At 39.9% G+C, this 23,576-nt stretch overlaps 1 protein-coding gene across 1 annotated transcript in view; it reads left to right on the forward strand.

Moving 5' to 3' along the window:
* Positions 1 to 917: 917 nt before the first annotated feature.
* Positions 918 to 23,576, forward strand: part of LOC311591816 (vomeronasal type-2 receptor 116-like) — a gene marked incomplete at both ends in the record, with an annotated part of 37,719 nt that continues 15,060 nt past the window's right edge. The window contains one exon of the mRNA XM_084803441.1: positions 918 to 1,126. Within this exon, the coding sequence (XP_084659567.1) occupies positions 918 to 1,126 (209 nt within the window). The remainder of the gene's footprint in view (positions 1,127 to 23,576) is intronic.

Genomic DNA, 23,576 nt, shown 5'->3' on the forward strand with positions numbered 1-23,576 from the left:
CTACTTTTTGACCTCTCATCCCTATATATTTCTATATTCTCCCTTCTTTTCTTCTTTTTTCCCACCATTATCTCTACTTCTAAAAACTGAGAAAAATAGATAGAACTGAGAAAAATTTCTCTCACACACTAGTTTTTTCAGAGCATGGTAAAAAGTGGATGAACACACTGCTCTATATGAAGGGGTGGGTCTTAAGGACACCTGTACTCAGAGATTGATACAGGATGAGTTAAGTACACAATTTGGAAGTAATCAGTGCAGCAGGACTATTGGCCTTTTCCAAAGTGAGTAATAAAAAATTGTAATGGCTTCAGACATCTTAGTGATCTTCTGACACAAATACATCATAGAATAAAATTCTGAGGCACTTATAGTCAGGAAGAAGAGGGGACTTCACTGGTTGTCTTTGGTTTGGAAAAGCATGGCCCAATGATTTTGTCTGTGTGTGTCTGCCATGGGCATTTCAGACATTCTCACAATTCACCTACCATGGCAACCTCTGATGCTGTTTTCATTAGCCAAAGCTGTTGTCACATGAAAAGTTTCCTGCTTCAATTTGGCCAAAAGAGCCCAATAATTAAATTGATGCCTGAGCTCTGCTGTTTGTCTTCTTGGCTGAAGTCATGATGCCTGTGGCTATAGAAGAAAATACAAAATAGAGCTTCCAACTTATTGTTAAGCAGAAAACAAGGACTCAGATGTAGAGAGAGCCTAAGGGAAAAAGTGTTTCCAAACTCTCAATGGCAGTGGAAGAAGTATCAGGAAAAACCGTGTGCTGATTAGTGTGACAGCTGCACCCATCAACAAAGTGAGAAGCACACAGGTTCACAAACACTTGAGATCAATATATACCTGATGGACATCATTAGGTATGTACCTATCAGTCTTGTGCCTAGGCAGATGCACATGATAATAGGATGTTCTTGATTTTCATCTTTGGACTTCTGTATATTCCCAATTTTGTGTGTGATTCAACTGACCGTCTCTGCTATGCAAGAACTAAAGATTACGTTTTACATGAAGGAGATATGATGATTGGTGCATTTATTCCTGTTGTTGACTTCCATGTAGAAAAGTATATTAGAAATGAATATGTGCCACACCGCTTGCAGAATCTTAATGTATGGTAAGTACAATTATATATTCTCCGAGTTGGGGATTCCTAAAACTTAAACAATGTCTGGATTAAGACTTTCTTGGGTTTTTCACAATTACTCTCTCTGAGTCTCAGATCGCTTCAAGCATATTTTCATATGTGCTTTTTTTCCTCTTTCAAGGAAACGTGACAACTTTGATGCTACTCATTGTGCTTTCCACATATGAATTGAAAACTTGTGATCTTCTTTTGTCATGCTTGAGAATGTTAAATGATGTGAATGTTATCAGTGTTAAGGTTTCAAAGTGTGGGTAATTTAATCTAGTATAACCTGATACTTCTAGGCTTTTATTACATCCAGATGTGCTCTTGCGAGAAGAGATGATGTCATTGAATGCAGAGACTCCTGAGTGCCTGGAATGTTGCTAGAGTGACTATGTTATATGCAGCTGATCTTAGAACAGGATTGTTATCATTTCATTTGGGATCACTTTGTTTTTCTACACATGTCTTTGCCTATATCATTTTCTATTTTTTTAAAGATTTATTCACTACATATACAGTGTTCTGCTTGCATGTACTCATGCACACCAAAAGAGGGCATCAGATCTCATTATAGATGCTTGTGAGCCACTATGTTGTTGCTGGGAATTGAACTCAGGACCTCTGGAAGAGCAGCCAGTGCTCTTAACTCCTGAGCCATCTCTCCAGTCTCCCATTTTATAAAATTTCAATATTGCTTGGTTAAACGTGTTATTCTCAAACAGATTTTAAATATTTTTATTATTTTTTATTTTTTACATATATATTTATATTATTACACAAATATACAATAAACTACCTATAGCAAGAAGAGCCATGACAAAATCAGGAATTATATAAATGTTACATTCTTAGTGTTTTGGTTATTTGTATTTGGCATCCTTGAAGAAAACATCTTTCCTATCTTGGTGAGTCTACAACTCTGAATGTAAACCAATATCTATCATATCTCATCATTATCAAATTAAAACATACATCTAGACATAAAAACATCTTAATCCCTAAACAACTAAGGTTAATTGTAAAACTAAACTGTCTGGTCTTCAACCCCAACAGAGGCTTCAGAAGGAATAAAACTGATTATCTGAATATGCCAGGAGTGCAGTTTAGTAGCTTTCCAAATGAGAACATGACAGATACAGTTTGTAAGATTATTCTTTACAATATATATATATATATATATATATATATATATATATATATGTGTGTGTGTGTGTGTGTGTGTGTGTGTGTGTGTGTGTGTGTTTGTGTGTGTGTGTGTGTGTATGAACAAATTTTAATGTATACCTGTTTGTCATATATCCCTCCAGTGCCTTCCTTCATTTATATGGATGTGATCAGAAAGATACTCTTGATGGGAGGGTGGCCCCTTAAGGCTTTTTTTTTTTTTAGCTTTTCTGAAATATGCACATAAAGGAATAGTGTCAAGAGAATGCTGATTCGTATAATAAATAATGACAAATATTCAAGTGTGTCTCCTTATAGAGAAAATATATTGTGGCTATCTTTAATACCCAACATCCCAAATCTCTAGGGATAAATGTAAAAAATTGAAATAGAGCAATACAGCTTGAATATGTCTTTAAACACATAAGAAAATTGGTAGGAAGACAATAAGTAAAAATTTATGAGAAAAATATCCTCTTTAAGGTAAATTGTGCTCTGTGTGACAGTAATGTTTAATTCTTACCACCATGGTGATGTGTTAAGTAAAACTACAAGATGGTGGAGGGAGAAATGTGTTCATACATAAAATTCATGGGCTGTTTGGTGGTCTTGACACACTACATTGTAAACTAACATAGCAAAGATGGTCACGGTACCAAAATTTTACATCTGGATAAATAATTTGTATCTCAATGAAATAATTAAAATTAGATCCAAATTCTTAAGGATCATATCTCAAATAAGATCACAAATTTGTCTGATTAACCTAGCAGGCTAAGGACTTTGGATGCTGGTTGGAGCCCCTTCTATACATTATAATTAATGCCTCTTGTTACTCTTTTTTTCATCTGCTCTGTCTGTTTTCAGTAGCTCAGTCACAAATGTACATCTGTATGATTTTTTCTTTAGGTTATGCTGCAACAAACCTATATATGAAAAGAATATACTTGGGGGTAGCCAAGATGGCGCCGACCAGTAGGCACCATAGCTGATCTTCTCTGAGGAGACCAGGGACTTGAATGGAACCACAGACTGCTGGATTTTGAGAACTGTAGGTGAGTGGGACCCCAAACTCCGCAGACCACCAGGGGGTCCAACCCCGGGACAAGCGACAGCCCCGAGGGCTAAACGCACTCCCCAAACTCTGAAAAGGAATCCACAATCAAGCTGTAGCCAGCACAAAAAACCCAAATTCGCCATTTGGGGAGGAGATTTTTCCGGAGCCCCAAGCCTGAGGAGTCTCAGCGAATAGGGTGAAACTACCATTGATCCTGTACATCCACACCGCGCCGAACTGCGGACGGCACCTGCCTAACCCGGGTGGAAACACAGGTGGCGAGTCTCACCAAAACCAACTAGATCTGGGGACCGCGTCCGCGTCCTGCGCTCAAGCTGAAGCCAGACACAAAGGTTTGACCCTGCAAACTGGGGCAGTTAGCAACCGGCGTGGTCTGCTCCCACAGCCCAGTGGGTCCGCCCACGTTATAGGGAGCCGAGGGTCACGCTTGCAGGGACTAACTACTGCCCTAAAGGGAACTGGCAGTACTCCGGCAGGAGATTCACGCCAGCGGTCTGAACTGCCTTTGGCGTCAGCTGCGTGGCCCGACTGCCGGCAATCCCCAAACAACTGAACTAACTGGGCCCATCTTTGTGGGCCCGCGACAGATCCACCCAGGTTATCGGGAGCTGTGGGTCTTACTGGCAGGGAATAACTGCTGCCCTAAGGCGACGCACGCTGCCTTTCTCTAGCAGAAAGGGAAAATACAGGAGATTTGTCGCCAGCCGAGGGGAGGAGCTGCTGGCTCTGACTGGGCTCTACCTGAACAATAGACCTAGCAGGGGTCATTCTTGCGCACCCTCGTTAGGACCGCCCACTTTATCCGGAGCTGTGGGCCTTGCTGGCAGGGAATAACTGCTGCCTTAAAGCGTCTGGGAGCGGTCTAACCTGCTTTTGTCCCCAGCCACGGGGACGAGCTGCTGGCTCTGACTGGGCTCTACCTGATCAATAGACCTAGCAGGGGTCATTCTTGCGCGCCCTCGTTAGGACCGCCCACTTTATCCGGAGCTGTGGGCCTTGCTGGCAGGGAATAACTGCTGCCTTAAAGCGTCTGGGAGCGGTCTAACCTGCTTTTGTCCCCAGCCACGGGGACGAGCTGCTGGCTCTGACTGGGCTCTACCTGATCAATAGACCTAGCAGGGGTCATTCTTGCGCGCCCTCGTTAGGACCGCCCACTTTATCCGGAGCTGTGGGCCTTGCTGGCAGGGAATAACTGCTGCCTTAAAGCGTCTGGGAGCGGTCTAACCTGCTTTTGTCCCCAGCCACGGGGACGAGCTGCTGGCTCTGACTGGGCTCTACCTGATCAATAGACCTAGCAGGGGTCATTCTTGCGCGCCCTCGTTAGGACCGCCCACTTTATCCGGAGCTGTGGGCCTTGCTGGCAGGGAATAACTGCTGCCTTAAAGCGTCTGGGAGCGGTCTAACCTGCTTTTGTCCCCAGCCACGGGGACGAGCTGCTGGCTCTGACTGGGCTCTACCTGATCAATAGACCTAGCAGGGGTCATTCTTGCGCGCCCTCGTTAGGACCGCCCACTTTATCCGGAGCTGTGGGCCTTGCTGGCAGGGAATAACTGCTGCCTTAAAGCGTCTGGGAGCGGTCTAACCTGCTTTTGTCCCCAGCCACGGGGACGAGCTGCTGGCTCTGACTGGGCTCTACCTGATCAATAGACCTAGCAGGGGTCATTCTTGCGCGCCCTCGTTAGGACCGCCCACTTTATCCGGAGCTGTGGGCCTTGCTGGCAGGGAATAACTGCTGCCTTAAAGCGTCTGGGAGCGGTCTAACCTGCTTTTGTCCCCAGCCACGGGGACGAACTGCTGGCTCTGACTGGGCTCTCCCTAGCTGTATCCCACAATATAGGGAGCTGAGGCTCATATGTGCAGGGTATAACCGCTAATTTATAACAAGCTGGGAGTGGCCTGGCATACAGGGGCGTGGAAACTGCTACCTCCTCAGATACTGACAGTGGCCTGAAACCGTATGGTTACAGGCACAGATCCTGTAATCTCCAACAGGCAGATCCTAGCTGTGTCAGCTCCTGCAGACCCAGCAAGAACTCCCAAATTCATGGGAAAGGCTGAACGCTCCTAAGACAGCTACAACCCAGAAGATCTGATCCACCTGGGGTCTTGGCTACAAAGCAACAGGAAAGACAGACAGCTGGGATCAACCTACACAACCAGAGAGCTTGTGTGCTGACCTTACTCTAGATCCCAATACTGCTGACTTGAGATACAGCAGTAAGGGGAAAAGGCCCAAACAGAAACCTACTTCGCGGGACTCAGCCTCGAGCCTAAGGTGTTGAGAAAAATCTACAGGAGTAGAATCTGAATCACCAGCCTGGTCCAGGGAAGTACTCCCTGTTCCCCACAGATAAGGGCACCCTACCTATAAGCAGACATCAACTATCCACTCCCAAACAGGGAAGGTCACTACAAACCACCTCCCAACATTAGATTCACCAAAATGACAAGGGGACAACGAAAGAATGCTAACAAAAACCAAAACAGGATGGCATCTCCAGATCCCAGCAATCCTAATGAAAACAACCTGGAGAACCCAACAACAATGGATATAAATGAAAACCACCTCAAATCCTTAGTAAGTAAGATGATATTGGAAGAATCAAATAAATTTTGTAAACAAATGCAGGAGGAAGCAAACAAGAGGGCTGATGACTTAAAAGAGTCATATAAAGAGGCATTTGAAGAATTTCAGAAAAACACAAATAACCAGATGAAGGAAATTATTAAAACAGTTCAAGACCTGAAGATAAAAATGGAAGAAATCATAAAAGAACGCACGGAAGAAAAACGCGATCGAGAAGCATCAGAAAAGAAAGCAAACATCTCAGAGGTGGCCTTATCTAACAGATTGCAAGAAATGGAAGAACGAATATCAGGACTTGAAGATACAATCGCACAATTGGAAACAATCATCCAGGATAATGCTAAATCTGAAAAGTTCCTGACACAAAGCGTTCATGAAATAAAAGACAACATGAAAAGAAGAAACTTGAGAATAATAGGGATAGAGGAAAGAGAAGGTAACCGACTCCACAGCCCAGAAAATATCTTTAACCGAATAATAGAAGAAAATTTCCCCAATTTGAAGAAGGAGATGCATACGAACATACAAGAGGCCTACAGAACACCAAATAGAATAGACCCAAAAAGAAAATCTTCCCGCCACATAATAATAACAACACAAAATATACAGAACAAGGAAAAAATATTAAAAGCGGCAAGAGAAAAAGGACGAGTAACATATGAAGGCAAACCTATCAGAATCACTCCTGACTTCTCAGCAGAGACCATGAAAGCCAGAAGGGCCTGGACAGAGGTTCTGCAAACGCTAAGAGAACACAGATACCAGGCAAGACTACTATATCCAGCAAAATTATCAATAACCATTGGAGGTGAAGACAAGATATTCCATGACAAAAACAAATTCACACAATACCTAGCAACAAATCCGGCTTTACAGAAGTTACTAGAAGGAAAACTCCACCCCAACCGGTCAAACTACAACCAAAAATACATAAGAAATAAATAACTACACCATTGCAAAATCACAACTTCACAAAAACTCGATTGTTATAAATACCAAAAATGAAGGGACTTACCAATCACTGGTCATTAATATCTCTCAACATTAATGGTCTCAACTCTCCAATAAAAAGACACAGACTAACAGAGTGGATGCATAAACACGACCCAACATTCTTCTGCATTCAAGAAACACATCTCAACCACAAGGACAGACATTGCCTCAGAGTGAAAGGTTGGGGAAAAATATTCCAAGCAAATGGTCACAAGAAACAAGCTGGGGTAGCTATTCTAATATCTAATAAAATAGACTTTCAACCAAAATTAGTCAAAAGGGACAAGGATGGTCACTTCATACTTGTCAAAGGTAAAGTCAACCAGGAAAACATCACGATTTTGAACATCTATGCTCCGAATACAAGGGCTCCGACATTTGTAAAAGAGTTATTAACAAAGCTTGCCCCATTCATCGATACCCACACATTAATAGTGGGAGACTTCAACACCCCACTTTCACTCAAGGATAGGACTTTGATTTCAAAACTAAGCCGGGAAATAACTTCATTAACCAATGTCATGAATCAAATGGATCTAACAGATATCTACAGAACTTTCCACCCAAACGCAAAGGAGTATACCTTTTTCTCAGCACCCCATGGAACGTTCTCTAAAATTGATCACATAGTTGGTCACGAAGCAAACCTCAACAGATACAAGAAGATTGAAATAATACCTTGTATCTTATCAGATCACCATGGTCTAAGGCTGGACTTCAACAACAATAGAAATAACAAAAAGCATACCAACACGTGGAAACTAAACAACTTTCTACTTAATGACACATGGGTCACGGAAGAAATAAGGGAAGAAATAAAAGACTTCCTGAAATTCAATGAAAATGATGGAACAACATACCCAAATTTGTGGGACACATTGAAAGCAGTGCTAAGAGGAAAATTCATAGCACTAAGTGCCTTTAAAAAGAAAATGGAGTCATCCCACATAAACAACCTAACAACACATCTGGAAGCCCTAGAAAAAAAAGAAGCAGAAACACCCAAGAGGAGTAGACGCCTGGAAATAATCAAACTCAGAGCTGAAATCAATAAATTAGAAACAAAGACAACAATCCAAAGAATCAACAAAACCAAGAGCTGGTTCTTTGAGAAAATTAACAAGATAGACAAACCGTTAGCCAATCTAACTAAAAGACAAAGAAAAGCTATCCAAATTAACAAAATCAGAAATGAAAAGGGAGACATAACAACAGACACCGAAGAAATACAAAGAATCGTAAGGACCTACTTCAAAGACATTTATGCCACAAAATTTGAAAATTTAAGGGAAATGGACAAATTTCTCGACCGATTCCATTTACCAAAATTGAACCAAGACCAGATAAACAAATTAAATAGCCCTATTTCGCCTATAGAAATAGAAGCAACCATTGATAGTCTTCCAACCAAAAAAAGCCCAGGGCCAGATGGTTTCAGCGCAGAATTCTACCAGTCCTTCAAAGAGGAGCTAATACCGATACTATTCAAGCTATTCCGAAAGATAGAAATGGATGGAATATTACCAAACTCCTTTTATGAGGCCACAGTCACATTGATACCTAAACCCCACAAAGACCCAACAAAAAAAGAGAATTTCAGACCAATTTCTCTTATGAACATTGATGCAAAAATACTCAACAAAATACTCGCAAAGCGAATACAACAGCATATCAAAGACATCATTCACCATGACCAGGTAGGCTTCATTCCAGGAATGCAGGGATGGTTTAACATACGGAAATCCATCAATGTAATCCACCATATAAACAAACTGAAAGAGAAAAACCATATGATCATCTCTTTAGATGCAGAAAAAGCATTTGACAAAATCCAACACCCATTTATGTTTAAAGTTCTGGAGAGATCGGGAATACAAGGCACTTTTCTAAACACAATAAAGGCTATATATAGCAAACCAATAGCCAACATTAAATTAAATGGAGAGATACTCAAGGAAATCCCTCTAAAATCAGGGACCAGACAAGGCTGCCCACTTTCCCCATACCTCTTTAATATAGTTCTTGAAGTTCTAGCCAGAGCAATAAGACATCAAAAGGAGATCAAGGGGATCCAAATGGGAAAGGAAGAAGTAAAATTATCCCTATTTGCAGATGATATGATAGTGTATATAAGTGACCCCCAAAATTCCACCAGAGAACTCCTACAGCTGATAAACACCTTCAGCAAATTGGCAGGATACAAAATAAACTCAAAAAAGTCAGTAGCTTTCCTATATACAAATGACAAACAGGCAGAGGAAGAAATTAGAAAAATTACTCCCTTCACGATAGCCACAAGCAATATAAAATATCTAGGAATAACCCTAACCAAGCAAGTGAAGGATTTATTTGAAAAAAACTTTAAACCTCTGAAGAAAGAGATTGAAAATGACATCAGAAGATGGCGGGATCTACCATGTTCGTGGATTGGAAGAATCAACATAGTAAAAATGGCCATCTTACCAAAAGCAATTTACAGATTCAATGCAATCCCTATCAGAATACCTACTAAATATTTTGTAGATATTGAAAGAACAATTCTCAACTTCATATGGAGAAACAAAAAGCCCAGAATAGCAAAAACAATCCTTTACAATAAAAGATCCGCTGGAGGAATCTCCATACCTGATCTCAAGCTGTACTATAGAGCAACAGTAATTAAAACAGCATGGTACTGGCACAGCAATAGGCTAGTGGATCAATGGAATCGAACTGAAGACCCAGAGATGAATCCACACACATTTGCTCACCTGATTTTCGACAAAGAAGCCAAATCCATTCAATGGAAAAACGACAGCATCTTCAACAAATGGTGCTGGTCTAACTGGATGTCTACATGTAGAAAAATGCAATTAGACCCCTATTTGTCACCATGCACAAAACTCAAGTCCAAGTGGATTAAAGACCTCAACTTAAAACCACAGACATTAACCCAGTTAGAGGAAAAAGTGGGGAAGAGTCTGGAACTCATAGGCACAGGAGACAACTTCCTGAACAGAACACCAACAGCCCAGGCCTTAACATCAACAATTAATAAATGGGACCTCATGAGGCTGAGAAGCTTCTGTAAGGCTGGTGACACTGTCAAGAGAACAAAGCGACAGCCTACAGACTGGGAAAAGATCATCACCGACTCTTCATCTGACAAAGGTCTAATATCCAAAATATATAAAGAACTTAAGAAATTAAACACCACCAAACCAAATAACCCAATAGAGAAATGGGGCGCAGAGCTAAACAGAGAATTCTCAACAGAGGAATATCAAATGGCTGAGAAACACTTAAAGAAATGCTCGACCTCCTTAGTCATCAGAGAAATGCAAATCAAAACGACACTGAGATTCCATCTTACACCCATCAGAATGGCTAAGATCAATAACTCAACTGACACCTCATGCTGGCGAGGGTGTGGAGAAAGAGGAACACTCCTGCATTGCTGGTGGGAATGCAAACTAGTACAACCACTTTGGAAAGCTATCTGGTGCTTTCTCAGAAAAATGGGAATAGGGCTTCCTCAAGACCCAGCTATTCCACTCCTTGGAATATACCCAGAGGATGTACTACCACACAACAGGGACATATGCTCAACCATGTTCATAGCTGCCTTATTCATAATAGCCAGAACTTGGAAACAACCTACGTGTCCCTCAACAGAAGAATGGATAAAGAAACTGTGGTACATTTACACTATGGAATACTACTCAGCTATTAAAAACAAGGAATTTCCAAAATTTGTGGACAAATGGATTGAACTAGAAATTGTCATAATGAGTGAGTTCACACAGAAGCAAAAAGAGCTAAATGGTATATACTCACTTATATCGAGACACTAGCCCAAGGTGTACGTCCCCATGAAAAACTGTACCTACCAGAATAATGGGTAAGAGGGGAGGACATCCTATTGAATCTTTAGGTGTGAGAAGCCTGGGAGAAAGAGGAAATGGAAGGATCCAGTGGGTCCTGGAAAACTACAGGCGAGTCTGGGCCCTGGGGTCCTCCGCAAACTGTGGCAACAGCCAAGGAAAAAATAGGCAGTAAAAACCTTGAACCCCTACCCGGACTAGCCGATGGACATTCTCCACTGTTGAGTGGAGAAGAAGATCTAACTCTCACACAAACTCTGGTGCCCCATATTTGATCATGTCCCTTGGATGGAGATGCCTGGTGGCACTCAGAGGAAAGATAATAGGTCACCAAGGAGAGACTTGATACCGTATGAGCATATTCAGGGGGAGGAGATCCCCCTCAGACACAGACATAGGGGAGGGGAGTAGGGGGGGGAAGTGGGAGGAAGGGAGGGATGGGAGGATACATGGGATGGGCTAACAACTGAGATGTAATATGTATAAATTAATAAAAATGTATTAAAAAAAAAAAAAAAAAAAAAAGAATATACTTTCAGTTATGTGATCCATGAGTGTCTGGCTTGTCCATGATCAGTATAGAATTGTATCAAAAAATTAACCTTTGTATTTTAAAGTATTTGTTTTATTTATTAAGTCTTCAAATATTCCATACATTATGCTTTGATCATATTCATGCCCCTCTCCCATCTCCTCCCAGATTCACCCCCATTCCTTGCCCACCCAACTGTGTATCACTATTTTCTGTTCTGTTTTGCTTTAAATGCATCCATTGAGCCCAGTTAGCACTGTCAGAAAACACTGCTGATGTGTGATCATCCACTGAAGTGTGCTAGAACTGTCAAGGATCACACCCTTAAAGGAAAATGATTCTGTCCTTCTCATCAGCAATGGGTGGCCAAAAGCTCCCCAGCTGTGGGTGGAACTTCATTCCAGACCACCTGCCAACTTTCCCTCTCCATCATGGGATTCTGTCAGGTTTCATGTTTTTCAGGTCACAACAGAGTTCATGTGAGCAACTGTTTTGTTGTTTCTGGAAAACACTCTCTCCTTTTAGTCATTCTGTCTTCTGCTTCTTACAGCCTTTCTGACCCATCTTTTGCAATCATTCTAAGCATTGGGATTGGGTGATGTGATATGACAGCCCCATTTAGAGCTGAACATTCTGTAGCCATTTATTTCCAATACCTTGACCAGACCCAGAGAGTCAGGAGGCTGAGACAGGGAAGACTACTTGAATCCAGGAGTTCTTGGCTGTAGTTCACCATTCAGATCAGGGGTCCAAACTAAGTTTGGAATGAATATGGTGACCTCTCAGGGATGAGGGACCTCCAGGTGTCCTAAGAGATGTGAACTAGCCCAGGTCATAAAAATTCACCTTTTTATATCTTTCAAAATATAATCAAAATAGATCATGAAAGGAAAATGGTATTTTTGTCATAAAAGATTTAAAATCTTTTCTTATAGAATGCAATTCCCAAACATATTTTCTACATACTCTTAAACAAATTTTTATTACATTTTCACCCAGCATTAAAAAAAAAAAGATTGAATGAAGCAACTACAAGTGTTCTGGGACATTTTCTCCAGTGTCTAAAAATCATACTGGATTGATTTCTCCATTTTTAATCCTTCTGTGTACCAGCAGTGAAAATGGTTCCACCCCCAACTCTATCTCAATCCTGAGCACATTTCTCCACTCTTGCCTGTGGCCTTATAATTTAAGTCTCTATTTCTATGAATTGCAGCCCCGTGGTCATTTCTTGGTGTTCAGTCAGAATGGCTATTGAGTGTCCTCTAAATATTTAATGGAGGGCTACCATGTATCTGGCCTGTAATCATTCACTTCAGTAGTATGACTTTGGTGTCTGTTTTGTTGTTGTTACTGCTGCTGTTGTTTGTTTTGTTTTGTTTTTGTTTTTGTATCAACTGATCTTCCTTCATCTCCAGGTTGTTCTTTAATTGGAATTCTGGTTGTAGTTTTTAGCTCCCCTTTTCTCAGGTCAGTTAACAAAGAGGCAGTAATGTGTAGAAGAGTTTTTTCAGCATAGCCGGAAACACAAACACAAGCATCCCATCACCTGTACACCAACCTCTCTGATGTAAGGGATTTTTGTCAGAATCTGGCTGAGGACAGACCAAAGGCAGTCATTCTCAATACTGTGTGATTTGTTCTACCATTTATCTAACACATATAAAGAAATAGTCATGAACTCAAGCCTTTATATATTAATTTTCTGTTAAACTAATTAAATGAAAAGTATTTTTTTATGGTGTTCCAACTTTATCTCCTCTAATTGAAGAAGTACATAAGTCATGATATATTTTCTGGTTTTCAATGTAAGTTATCTGATGCAGTTACATTTACAAATAATACAAAAATTTTCTCAGATTTATGCCCTTTCCTACTAATTTCTCTGCATATTGTTACTACCATTATCCTAACAAGAATGTTGTATATGACCATATAAGATTAATTTTTAGGAAATCATTATTTTTACTTTAAACTAGTATTATCAATTTCTTATCATTTGGTTTTTTGTCTAATATTTCTTTCTGTGCTGGCTAGTTTTATCTCAACTTGAAACAAACTAGAGTCAGTAGAGAGAAGGAAGACTCAATTGAATAAATGCCTCAAAAAGATCAGGCTCATAATATATGAAGGTACCATGTAAGCTACAGAGGGATAAAAGTCCTACCTATTGTAATTCCTATGAACCGCAATAATGACCAACGTGGCCAGATATCATGAAAGGTCAATAGTGGCACTTCTGTCCTAGGAGTAACCAATAATCAACATCCACCAAATTCAGTGGTTCCCAACCTTCCTAATGCTGCAACTCCTTAATACAATTCCTCATGTTGTGGTGACCTCCTCCACCATAAAATTATTTTTGTTGCTTCTCCATAACTGTAACTTTCCTACTGTTGTGAATTATAATGTAAATATATGATATGAAGAAAAAAAAAGTTCAGGCTATAGGCAGCCCTGTGGTATTTCTTTAATCATTGATTTGGAGGGACCCAGCCCATTGTGGGTGGTGCCACCTCTGAGCAGGTAGTCCTGGGTTCCATTAAAAAAAAATCAGACTGAGAAGGCCACAGTGAGCTAGCCAATAAATGGTTTCTGGGTCACAGCTCTTGCCTACAGGTCCTGCCCAGCATGAGTTCCTATTTTAACTTTCTCAAACAAAGGACAGTGCTGAAGTATATGCCAAATGCACTGCATAGATGCATATCAACTTGAGACTTGCTAAAGCTATCTGAGAGAAAGGAATATCACTTAAGAAAGTTCTTCCATAAAATTGGGTTATAGCCAAGCCTATGGGGCATTTTGTCAATTAGTGATTGATGGGGGTGGCCCAGAACATTGTGGGTGGGGCCCCTCCTTTGCTAGTAGTCTTCAGTTCTATAAGGAAGAGGGCTAAGAATTCCATTATGAACAAACCAGTAACTATAAACATTCCATGGCCTCTGTATCACCACCTCCTACTTCTACATTTTGACTTTGTTTGAGTTCCTGCCCTGATGTCTTTCAGTGATGGAGTAAAATGTGGAATAAAAGCTTTTCTCCTTATCTTACATTTGGATGTGGTTATTTCATCACAGCAATAGTTAATATGATAAAAAAAAATGCCAAATAAATCTTTTCCTCTGCAATTTGCTTTGGGTATGGTGTTTCATTTAAGTAAGCTAATTAAAATACTTTTTAGAAGTGTGTGTGTGTGTGTGTGTGTGTGTGTGTGTGTGTGTGTGTTATGTGCTCCTTCACTCCTTTTATTTTTATTTTTCTGAAACAGGGCCTCTCTAAGTCACATAGCTTGCAGTCCTGGAATTCACTCTGTAGATTAGGCTAGCCTAGAACACACAGAGAGACCTGCCTTCTAAGTTCTGGGACTAAAGGCGTTTGTTACCATACCCAGATAAACATTTATATCCCTTTCTCTTCTCTCTCTCTCTCTGCTCCTCTCCTCTCTCTCCCCATTTCTCTTTCTTCTTCCTTTCTCTCTTCCTTCATTTCTTTTCTTTTTCTTTTTTTGGTTTTTTGAGATAAGGTTTCTCTGTGTAGCCTTGGCTGTCCTAAACTTGCTTTGTAGACCAGGCTGGCCTTGAACTCACAGTGATCCACCTGCCTCTGCCTCCCGAGTGCTGAGATTAAAGGCGTGTGCCACCACGCCCGGCTTTCCTTTTTCTTTTCATGAGACAGGGTTTCCCCATGTAGCCTTGACTGTCTTAACACTGTATGTACAACAAGTTGTGCTGGAGTTTTAGAATTTGCCTGAGAGAGGAGAGAGAGAGAGAGAGAGAGAGAGAGAGAGAGAGAGAGAGAGAGAGAGAGAGAGAGAGAGACAGAGAGAGAGACATGAATCTGAATAGATGAAAAGATGGATACAAAACAGAAATGAGGAGAAAAGAATTCTGTCTTAAAAGAAAAATGATATTACATGTGTTCACAAATATGTAGATGCTTCAAATTTATTAATCAAGACAAAGATTTAACCAAAGTATAGAATGCATATTTCAAACTCACTGTAAGAAAAGAATGAGAAAGTATCAAATAAAATTCTGTTTAATTTTAAACAAAGTTTTAATTATCATATATGAATCATATAACTTTTTTACATACAATGTGTAGTCAAATATGACTCTAAAAACAGGAATGAAGTCTTGGTTATAAAGATTTTATTTTCTCATTGTTTCTTTGTGTTTGGATACTTGTAGCCTCTTTTCTGCTTTATCATGAAATATGTAGCAGAGATTGCACTCTGTACTGTGGTTTTAAGCCTTTGCTTACATGCATTAAATTGTCAAAACAATACATATTATTACTATTTTATTAATATATTAATTTATTCATAATACATCTAAATGGTTATCACATCCCTTGTGTCCTCCCATTCCTCCCTCCCTACCACTTTCTTCCTACTCCCCTCCCCTATGACTGTGACTGAGGGCGACCTCCTCCCCCTGTATATGCTCAATATTATTAATATTTTATATATGTATACATTTTAAAATATACCATCCAGAAGCAAAAATATACTTATTTCTGTTGTTTCTCCCTATTCTGACAAATGTCCCTCCACTAGACATAATTGTATTTTATTTTGGCCTATAAAAGTATTTATTAATTCTTAATAATTTCACACAAACATTTTGAACATATTCACCCGTACCATCACACCTTCCATATTCACTGTCTCTAACTTTAGCCTCTACCCAAGTAAGTGTTTCTTTTTTTCAAGTCAAGTACATTTTGTTTTCTAAAAGTACTATTGTAGTTGGAGTCTTCCCTTATGTGGGTTGATCTCCTAGAAGTGACAACAGTGAAGAACCTGACCATCTCTCCCCCAGTAACTATGGAATCTCAATAGCATCTCTGCTAGGGGTTAGATTTCATGTCCATCTCCTTCTCCATGCTGGTATTTTGTCATGTTTAAGCATACATCATCTTGTACATACTTTCATAATCATTCTGAGTTAAAGGTGCAAGTACTTGGACAGAAAATTTTCCTTCCTTGAGATTATCCCCCAAGCCTCTGTCCCTGACAATCTTCCCACTTCTCTTTAACCATGATCCATCAGCCTTTGGTAGCGTGCATAGAACCTTCCCGCCAGGAAAGATAAAGCATCCAGGTGAGTATCAGTTTTATTTCATCATGTTACTTAATTCAAATACCTAGTATTCTCTACAGCATCCAATCTGGTACCTTTCTAATATTCTACTTTCTTTTCTATGTTTTATTTTATTTTATTTTTAATTTGTTCAATTTACAGCTCATCTGTAGCCCCCTCCTTCATTGACTCCCAGTTCCACACTCTCTACCTCATGCCCTTCCCCCTCTCCCTCTCCAAGTATTCAGAAAGGGGAAGCCCCTCCCCCCACCCTATCCTATGACCTCAAGTCTCTTCTAGACTGCTTGTATCAACTTCTTCAGTATCTGGCATGGCTGCCTGCCAGGGGAAGGTGTTCAATGAGTGGTCATGAGAGTCCATGTCAGAAGTTACCCCTACTCCCCATAATATGGGAACCACAGGGCAACTCTTCTACCTATGAACTACATCTGAGCAGAGCTCCTGGTCATTCATGGTCCTTGCTTGGTGCATCACTCTCTGCAGCAGCCCCCACCACTGGCCCAGATTTGTTGGCTTCTTTGGACTCTTTGTGGAACTCCTGTCTACTCCAAGTTCTTCTATCTCCCAAATTGTCCATAAGACCCACTGCTTTCAACTCCAAAGTATGGCTGTGCATCTCAGCATCTTTTTTAATACCTTGCTTGTTGGAGTACTTCAAAGGACCTCTGTGGTAGGCTCCTGTCCTGCTCTGTCTCTTCAACTGCTTGCAGTGTCTAGTCTCTGTGCCCTTCTGAATGAGAATTAAGTGTTCTCCCTAGGGTTCTCCTTGTTATTTAGATTCTTTTGGTCTGTGTATTGTAGGGTAGTTATCCTGTATTATGTCGCTAACATCTTATTACAAGTGGGTATATAACATTTGTGTTTCGGAGGCTGGGTTACCTCACTCAGGATGATCATTTCTACTTCCATCCATTTCCTGCAAATTTCAAGATTTCCTTGTTTTTAGTAGCTGAACAGTATTCCATAAATGTGCCACAGTTTCTTTATCTTTTTTTCAGTTGAGGGGCATCCAGCTTGTATCCAAGTCTTGCTGTTACTAATAAAACTGCTAAGAATAGTTGAGCAAATGTTCTTATTGTATGGTGGAATACTTTTCAAGTAAATGCCCGGGTGAGGTATGGCTGTGTCTTGAGGTAGCACTATTCCCAATTTTCTGAGAAAGCACTAGATTGCTTTCCAAGGTGGTTGTACAAATTTTCACTCCCACCAGCAATGGAGGAGTGTTCTCCTTTGTCCACATCCTGGCCAGCATGTGTTTTTGATTGAATTTTTCATCTTGGCCATTATGATAGGTATAAGATGGAATCTCTGAGTCATTTTGATTTGCATTTCCATGACAACATTGAGCATTTCTTTAAGTGTGTCTTGGCATTTGGCATTTCTCTGTTTTGAATTATCTGTGTAACTCTGGACTCCTTTTGAAACTTGGGTTCTTTGGTTTGGTGGTGTTTGATTTCTTGAGTTCTTTATATATTTTGGATATTAGCCCTTACTCTCATGTAGGGTTGGTACCGATCTTTCCACAGTCTCTAGGCTTTCATTTTGTTCTGCTGGCACTGTCCTTTGCCTTATAGAAGCTTTTCAATTTCAAGAGGTCTCATTCCTTAATTGTTGATATTAGACCCTGAGCCTTTGGTGATTTGTTCAGGAACTATTCCCCTTGTCCAATGAGTTCAAGGCTCTTCCAACATTTTTTCTAACAGATTTAGTGTGTCTGATTTTATATTGTGGTATTTAATCAATTTGGACTTTAGTTTTCATGGGGTAATAAATGTGGATCTATTTGACTTTTTCTATAGGTAAGCATCTAGGTCAGCACCATTTGTTGAAGATGGTATCCTTTTTTCCATTGCTTGTTTTTAGGCTTCTTTTTTGAAAATCAAGTGTACATGGGTGCAAATATTTATTTCTGAGTCTTCTATTTGATTCCATTGATATACCGGCCTATTTCTATACCAGTATACCATGCTGGTCTTTTTTTTTTTAACTGTTGCTATACAATATTATTTAAGACCAACAATAGAGATTCCTTCAGAAGATCTTTTATGATACAAGATTGTTTTAGATATTCTGAGGTTTTTGTTTTTCCCTACAAAGTTGAAATTAATTTTTCAAGGTCTGTCAAGGTCTTTCAAAAACTTTAAACATGAATGGGTGTTGGATTTTATGAATGCTTTCTCTGCATCTAAGGAGATGGACATGTGTTTTTTAATTTTCAGTTTGTTTATATGGTGGATTACACTGATGAATTTCCATATATTAAATCATCCTTGCATGTGTGGCATGAAGCCTACCCGGTCATGGTGAATGATATCTTTGATGTGTTCTTGTATTCGTTTTGCAAGTATTTAATTGAGCATTTTTACATCAATGTTCATAAGAGAAATTGGTCTGAAATTCTCTTTCTTTGTTGGGTCTTTGTGAGGTTTAGGTATCAATGTGACTATGGCCTCATAGAATAAATTTCATAATGTTCCATCTGTTTCTATCTTTTTGAGTAGCTTGAAGAGTATCGGTATTAGCAAATCCTTGAAAGTCTGGTAGAATTCTGCACTGAAATCATCTGGACCTTGACTTCTTTTGGTTGGGAGACTATCAATGATTGCTTCTCTTTCTATATGGGAAATGAGACTACTTAGCTTGTTTATCTGTTCTTCACTCAATTTTGGCTAGTAGAATTGATCAAGAAAATCATCCATTTCCCTTAGATTTTCAAATTTTGTGGCATATGTTCCTTCAAAGTAGGATCTTATGATTCTTTGTATTTCTTCAGTGTCTGTTGTTATGTCTCCCTTTTCATTTCTTATTTTGATGATTTGGATACCACCTCTCTTCCTTTTAGTTAGTTTGGCCAATGGTTTGTCCATCTTGTTGATTTTCTCAAAGCACCAGCTCCTGGTCTTGTTGATTATTTGGACTGTTCTCTTTGTTTCTAATTTATTAATTTCAACCCTGAGTTTGGTTATTTCCAGACATCTACTCCTCTCGGGTGTTTCTGCTTTTTTTCCCTAGGGCTTCCAGCTGTGTCATTAAGTTGCTTATGTGGGATATTTCCATTTTCCTTTTAAAGACACTTTGTGCTATGAATTTTCCTCTTGTCACTGCTTTCCATGTAGCACACAAATTTGGGTATGTTGTTCCTTCATTTTCATTGAATTTCAGGAAGTCCTTGATTTCTCTCTTTCTTTCTTCCCTGATCCACGTGTCATTAAGCAGACAGTTGCTTAGTTTCCATTTATGTGTAGACTTTTTATTATTTCTGTTGTTCTTGAAGTGCCTTCTAAGACCATGGTGATCTGATATTATACAAGGAATTATTTCAATCCTTTTGTATCTGTTGAGGCTTGCTTCGTGACCTACTATGTGATCAATTTTAAAGAAGGTTCTATGCGATGCAGAGAAGAAGGTATATTCCTTTTTGTTTGGGTGAAAGGTTCTATAGATATCTCTTAGATTCATTTGATTCATGGCATTTGTTAATGATATTTCTCAGCTTAGGATCTGTTTCAATGACCTATCCTTCAGTGAGGGTGGGGTGTTGAAGTCTCCCACTAATATTGGGTGGAGATCGATGTGTGTTCAAGCTTCATTAATAGATCCTTTACAAATGTGGGTGCCCTTGTATTGGGAGCATAGATATTCAGAATTGTGATATCATCTTGGTTGATGTTACCTTTGATGAGCAGGATGTGTCCTTCTTCATGCCTTCTGATTAATTTTGGTTGAAAGTCTATTTTGTTTGATATTAAAATGGCTACACCAGTTTGCTTCCTGTGACCATTTTCTTGGTATTTTTTCCAGCCTTTTACCCTGAGGTAATGTCTATCTTTATGGGTGAGATGTCTTTCTTGAATGCAGAAGAATGTTGTATCTTGTTTATGCATCCATTCAGTTAGTCTGTGTCTTTTTATTGGAGAATTGAGACCATTGATGTTGAGAGAGATTAATGACCAGTGACTGTTAAGAGTCTTAATTTTTGATGTTGGTTACAGTAGAGTTTGTGTAGTTGTGTTTTAGTGATGGTGTAGGTATCTATTTCCTGTGTACTTTTGGTTGTGGCATGTCCCTTTGGGGTAGAGTTTTCTGTCTAGTACCTTTTGTAAAGCAGGATTTGTGGATAGGTACTGTTTTAATTTGTTTCTTGTCATGGAATATTTTGTTTTATCCATCAATGGTTACTGATAATTTTGCTGGTTATATAAGCATGGCTTGACATCTGTGGTCCCTTAGGGTTTTCAGGACCTCTGTCCATGCCCTCTGGCTTTTATGGTCTCTGCTGAAAAGTCAGGTGCAATTCTGATAGGTTTTCCATTGTACGTTACTTTGCCTTTTTCTCTTGATGCATTTAATATTTTTTCTTTGTTCTATATATTTTGTGATTTTATTATTATGTGGTGGGAAGATTTTCTTTTCTGGTCTATTCTATGTGGTGTTATATAGGCCACTTTTATGTTTATATGCATCTCTTTCTTTAAATTGGGGGAAATTCTCTTCTATGATTTTGTTGAAGATATTTTCTGAACCTTGGAGTGATCTCTTCTCTTTCCTCAATGCCTATAATTTTCAGGTTTCATCTTTTCATGGTGTCCTTGATTTCTTGGATATTTTTTGTCAGGAATTTTTCAGATTTGGCATTGTCTTTGACAGTGCACGGTTTGGGCCCAGAGTCCCTGGCTGAGCTTGGTGGGTGGTTTGGGCCCAGAGACTCCTGCTGAGCTTGGTGCACTGTCTTGACCCTGGGACTCTGGCTGAGCTCAGCACACAGTTTGATCCCAAAGACCCTGGCTGAATTAGGTGGTCAGTTTGCACTCAGAGACTCTAGCTGAGGTTAGCAGGTGGTTCAGGCCCAGAGTCCCTGACTGAACTAGGGGGATAGTTTTGGTCCAGAGAACCTAGCTGAACTTGGCTCAGTTCAGGCTCTGAGACTCTAGCTGAACTCAGTGTTTGGTCTGGGTCCTGAGACCATAGCTGAGCTCAGCACATGGCATGGGTCCAGAGTCCCTAGCAGAATTCAGTGTGCGGTTTGGGCCTGAGACCCAGGTTGGAGTCAATGCTAACTGGAGTAAGTGTGTGGATTAGGCCCCAAGACCTGTTTTGGTCCAGAGATGCAAACTGGACTCAACACTCAGGATGGGTGCATAGATGCTAACTGGACTCAGTGTGTATGTGGTTTGGGCCCTGTGACACTTACCTGGACTCTGTGAACAGTCTGGGTCCAAAAATGCTACCAGGAACCACAAGCCAGTGGAGCATTAGAGCTCCAGGACTAAGGAAATCTCAGGGAGACAGGGAGTCGAGTGGCTATCAGACCCTGTCCACCCGACCTGTTTCTGTCCCTGCAGAACTCCGGTGCAACAAGGGGACCCAGAAAGTTGTGGACACTTTGGCTTGACCCAGTGCACATTCTGAGATCCAAGATGATTACAGGACCCACAGTACAGGAGAGCTGGGGATCACTAGCTGTGAGAGACCCAAAATACAGGGCTGGCCTCCTGCCATTCAGAACAGAGAAACATCAGAGCTTCTAGCCTAGGGAAATCAAGAGAAAATGGGTGAATTTACCTCAGACTCCCTCCATCCAACTCTGGAAGCTAACTCCCAAAACCGGAGATGGCAAGATGACTAAAAAACAGTGTAAAATCATACACACACACACACACACACACACACACACAAACACACACACACACACACACACACACACACACACACACACACACACACACACAAACAAACAAAACAATATGGCATCTCCAGATCCTAGCTATCCCAAAGAAAATGACCGAGAGTACTCAAAAATAACAGAAATACAAGAAAATGATCTCAAACCCATAATAATGAGGATGAGAATTGAGGAAACAAATAAAATTCATAATCAAATACAGGAAGATGCAGCCGAACAAGTGAAAGACAAAAAAGAGGCCTATTGAGAAGCAATGGAAAAATTCACGAAAATACAAACAACCAGATGAAGGAAATCAATAAAACTGTTCAAATTCTGAAGGCCTACAAGGAGTCAATGGAAGAAACTAAGGAATATACAAACAATCAGATGAAAGAAATCAATAAAACAGTTGAAGGTCTGAAGATGAAATTGGATTAAATGATAAACACACAGAAGAAAAACAGGAATGTGAGAGCTCAGAGAGGAAGGCGAGCAAGCCTGTCTAACAGAATCTACAAGAGGAGTGAATCTCAGGACTAGAAGATATATTCGTAGATCTGGAAGGAATTATTAAAGAAAATGCTAAATCTGGAAAAATCCTGACACAAAACTTTCAAGAAATCAAGGACACCATGAAAAGAAGAAATCTGAGGATAATAGGCATCGAGGAAAGAGAAGATGCCAGACTCTAAAGCCCAGAAAATAGTCTCAACAAAATCGTAGAAGACAACATCCCCAATCTAAAGAAAGAGATGCCTATAAACATACAAGAGGCCTACAGAACACCAAACAGAATAGACCAGAAAATAACTTCTCATCACATAATAATCAAAACACAAAATATATAAAACAAAGAAAAATATTAAAAGCTGCAAGGGAAAAGGGCCAAATAACATTCAATGGTTAATCTATCAGAATTACACATTACTTCTCAGCAGAGACCATAAAAGCTAGAAGGGCCTGGACAGAGATCCTGCAAATGCTAAGAGACCACAGATGCCAGGCCAGACTAATTAAAATATTTTATTGCTAGTCTCTGCATTGTTTCTTTACTCTTTTTTTTCTCTCACACTGGTCCTAAATGTTGTGGTTTTCATTTCATCCTGGTAAATACAAGTGAATCTGTTTGCTTGTTTGTTTGTTTGTGTTTTGTTTGAGACAAGGTTTCTCTGTGTAGTCTTGGTTGCCCTAGATACACTTTGTAGACCAGGGTGGCCTTGAACCCACAGTGATCCACCTGCCTCTACATCACGAGTGCTGGGATTGAAGGTATGCAATACCATGCCTGGCTACGACTGAATCCTTAGTTATTCATTTTTAATTATGATATATTCTATGTGTTTTGTTGCACTTCTTTTTCTGTGAAATTTCTAGAGAAATCCATTAATTTCAAAAGAAACATACCTCATTGCATTCAATCTGTAAATATCAGCAGCATCCTTGAAAAG

This window comes from Acomys minous (assembly GCF_964271855.1).
Source record: "Acomys minous genome assembly, contig: scaffold_85, whole genome shotgun sequence".
In the NCBI taxonomy this organism is placed as follows: domain Eukaryota; kingdom Metazoa; phylum Chordata; class Mammalia; order Rodentia; family Muridae; genus Acomys; species Acomys minous.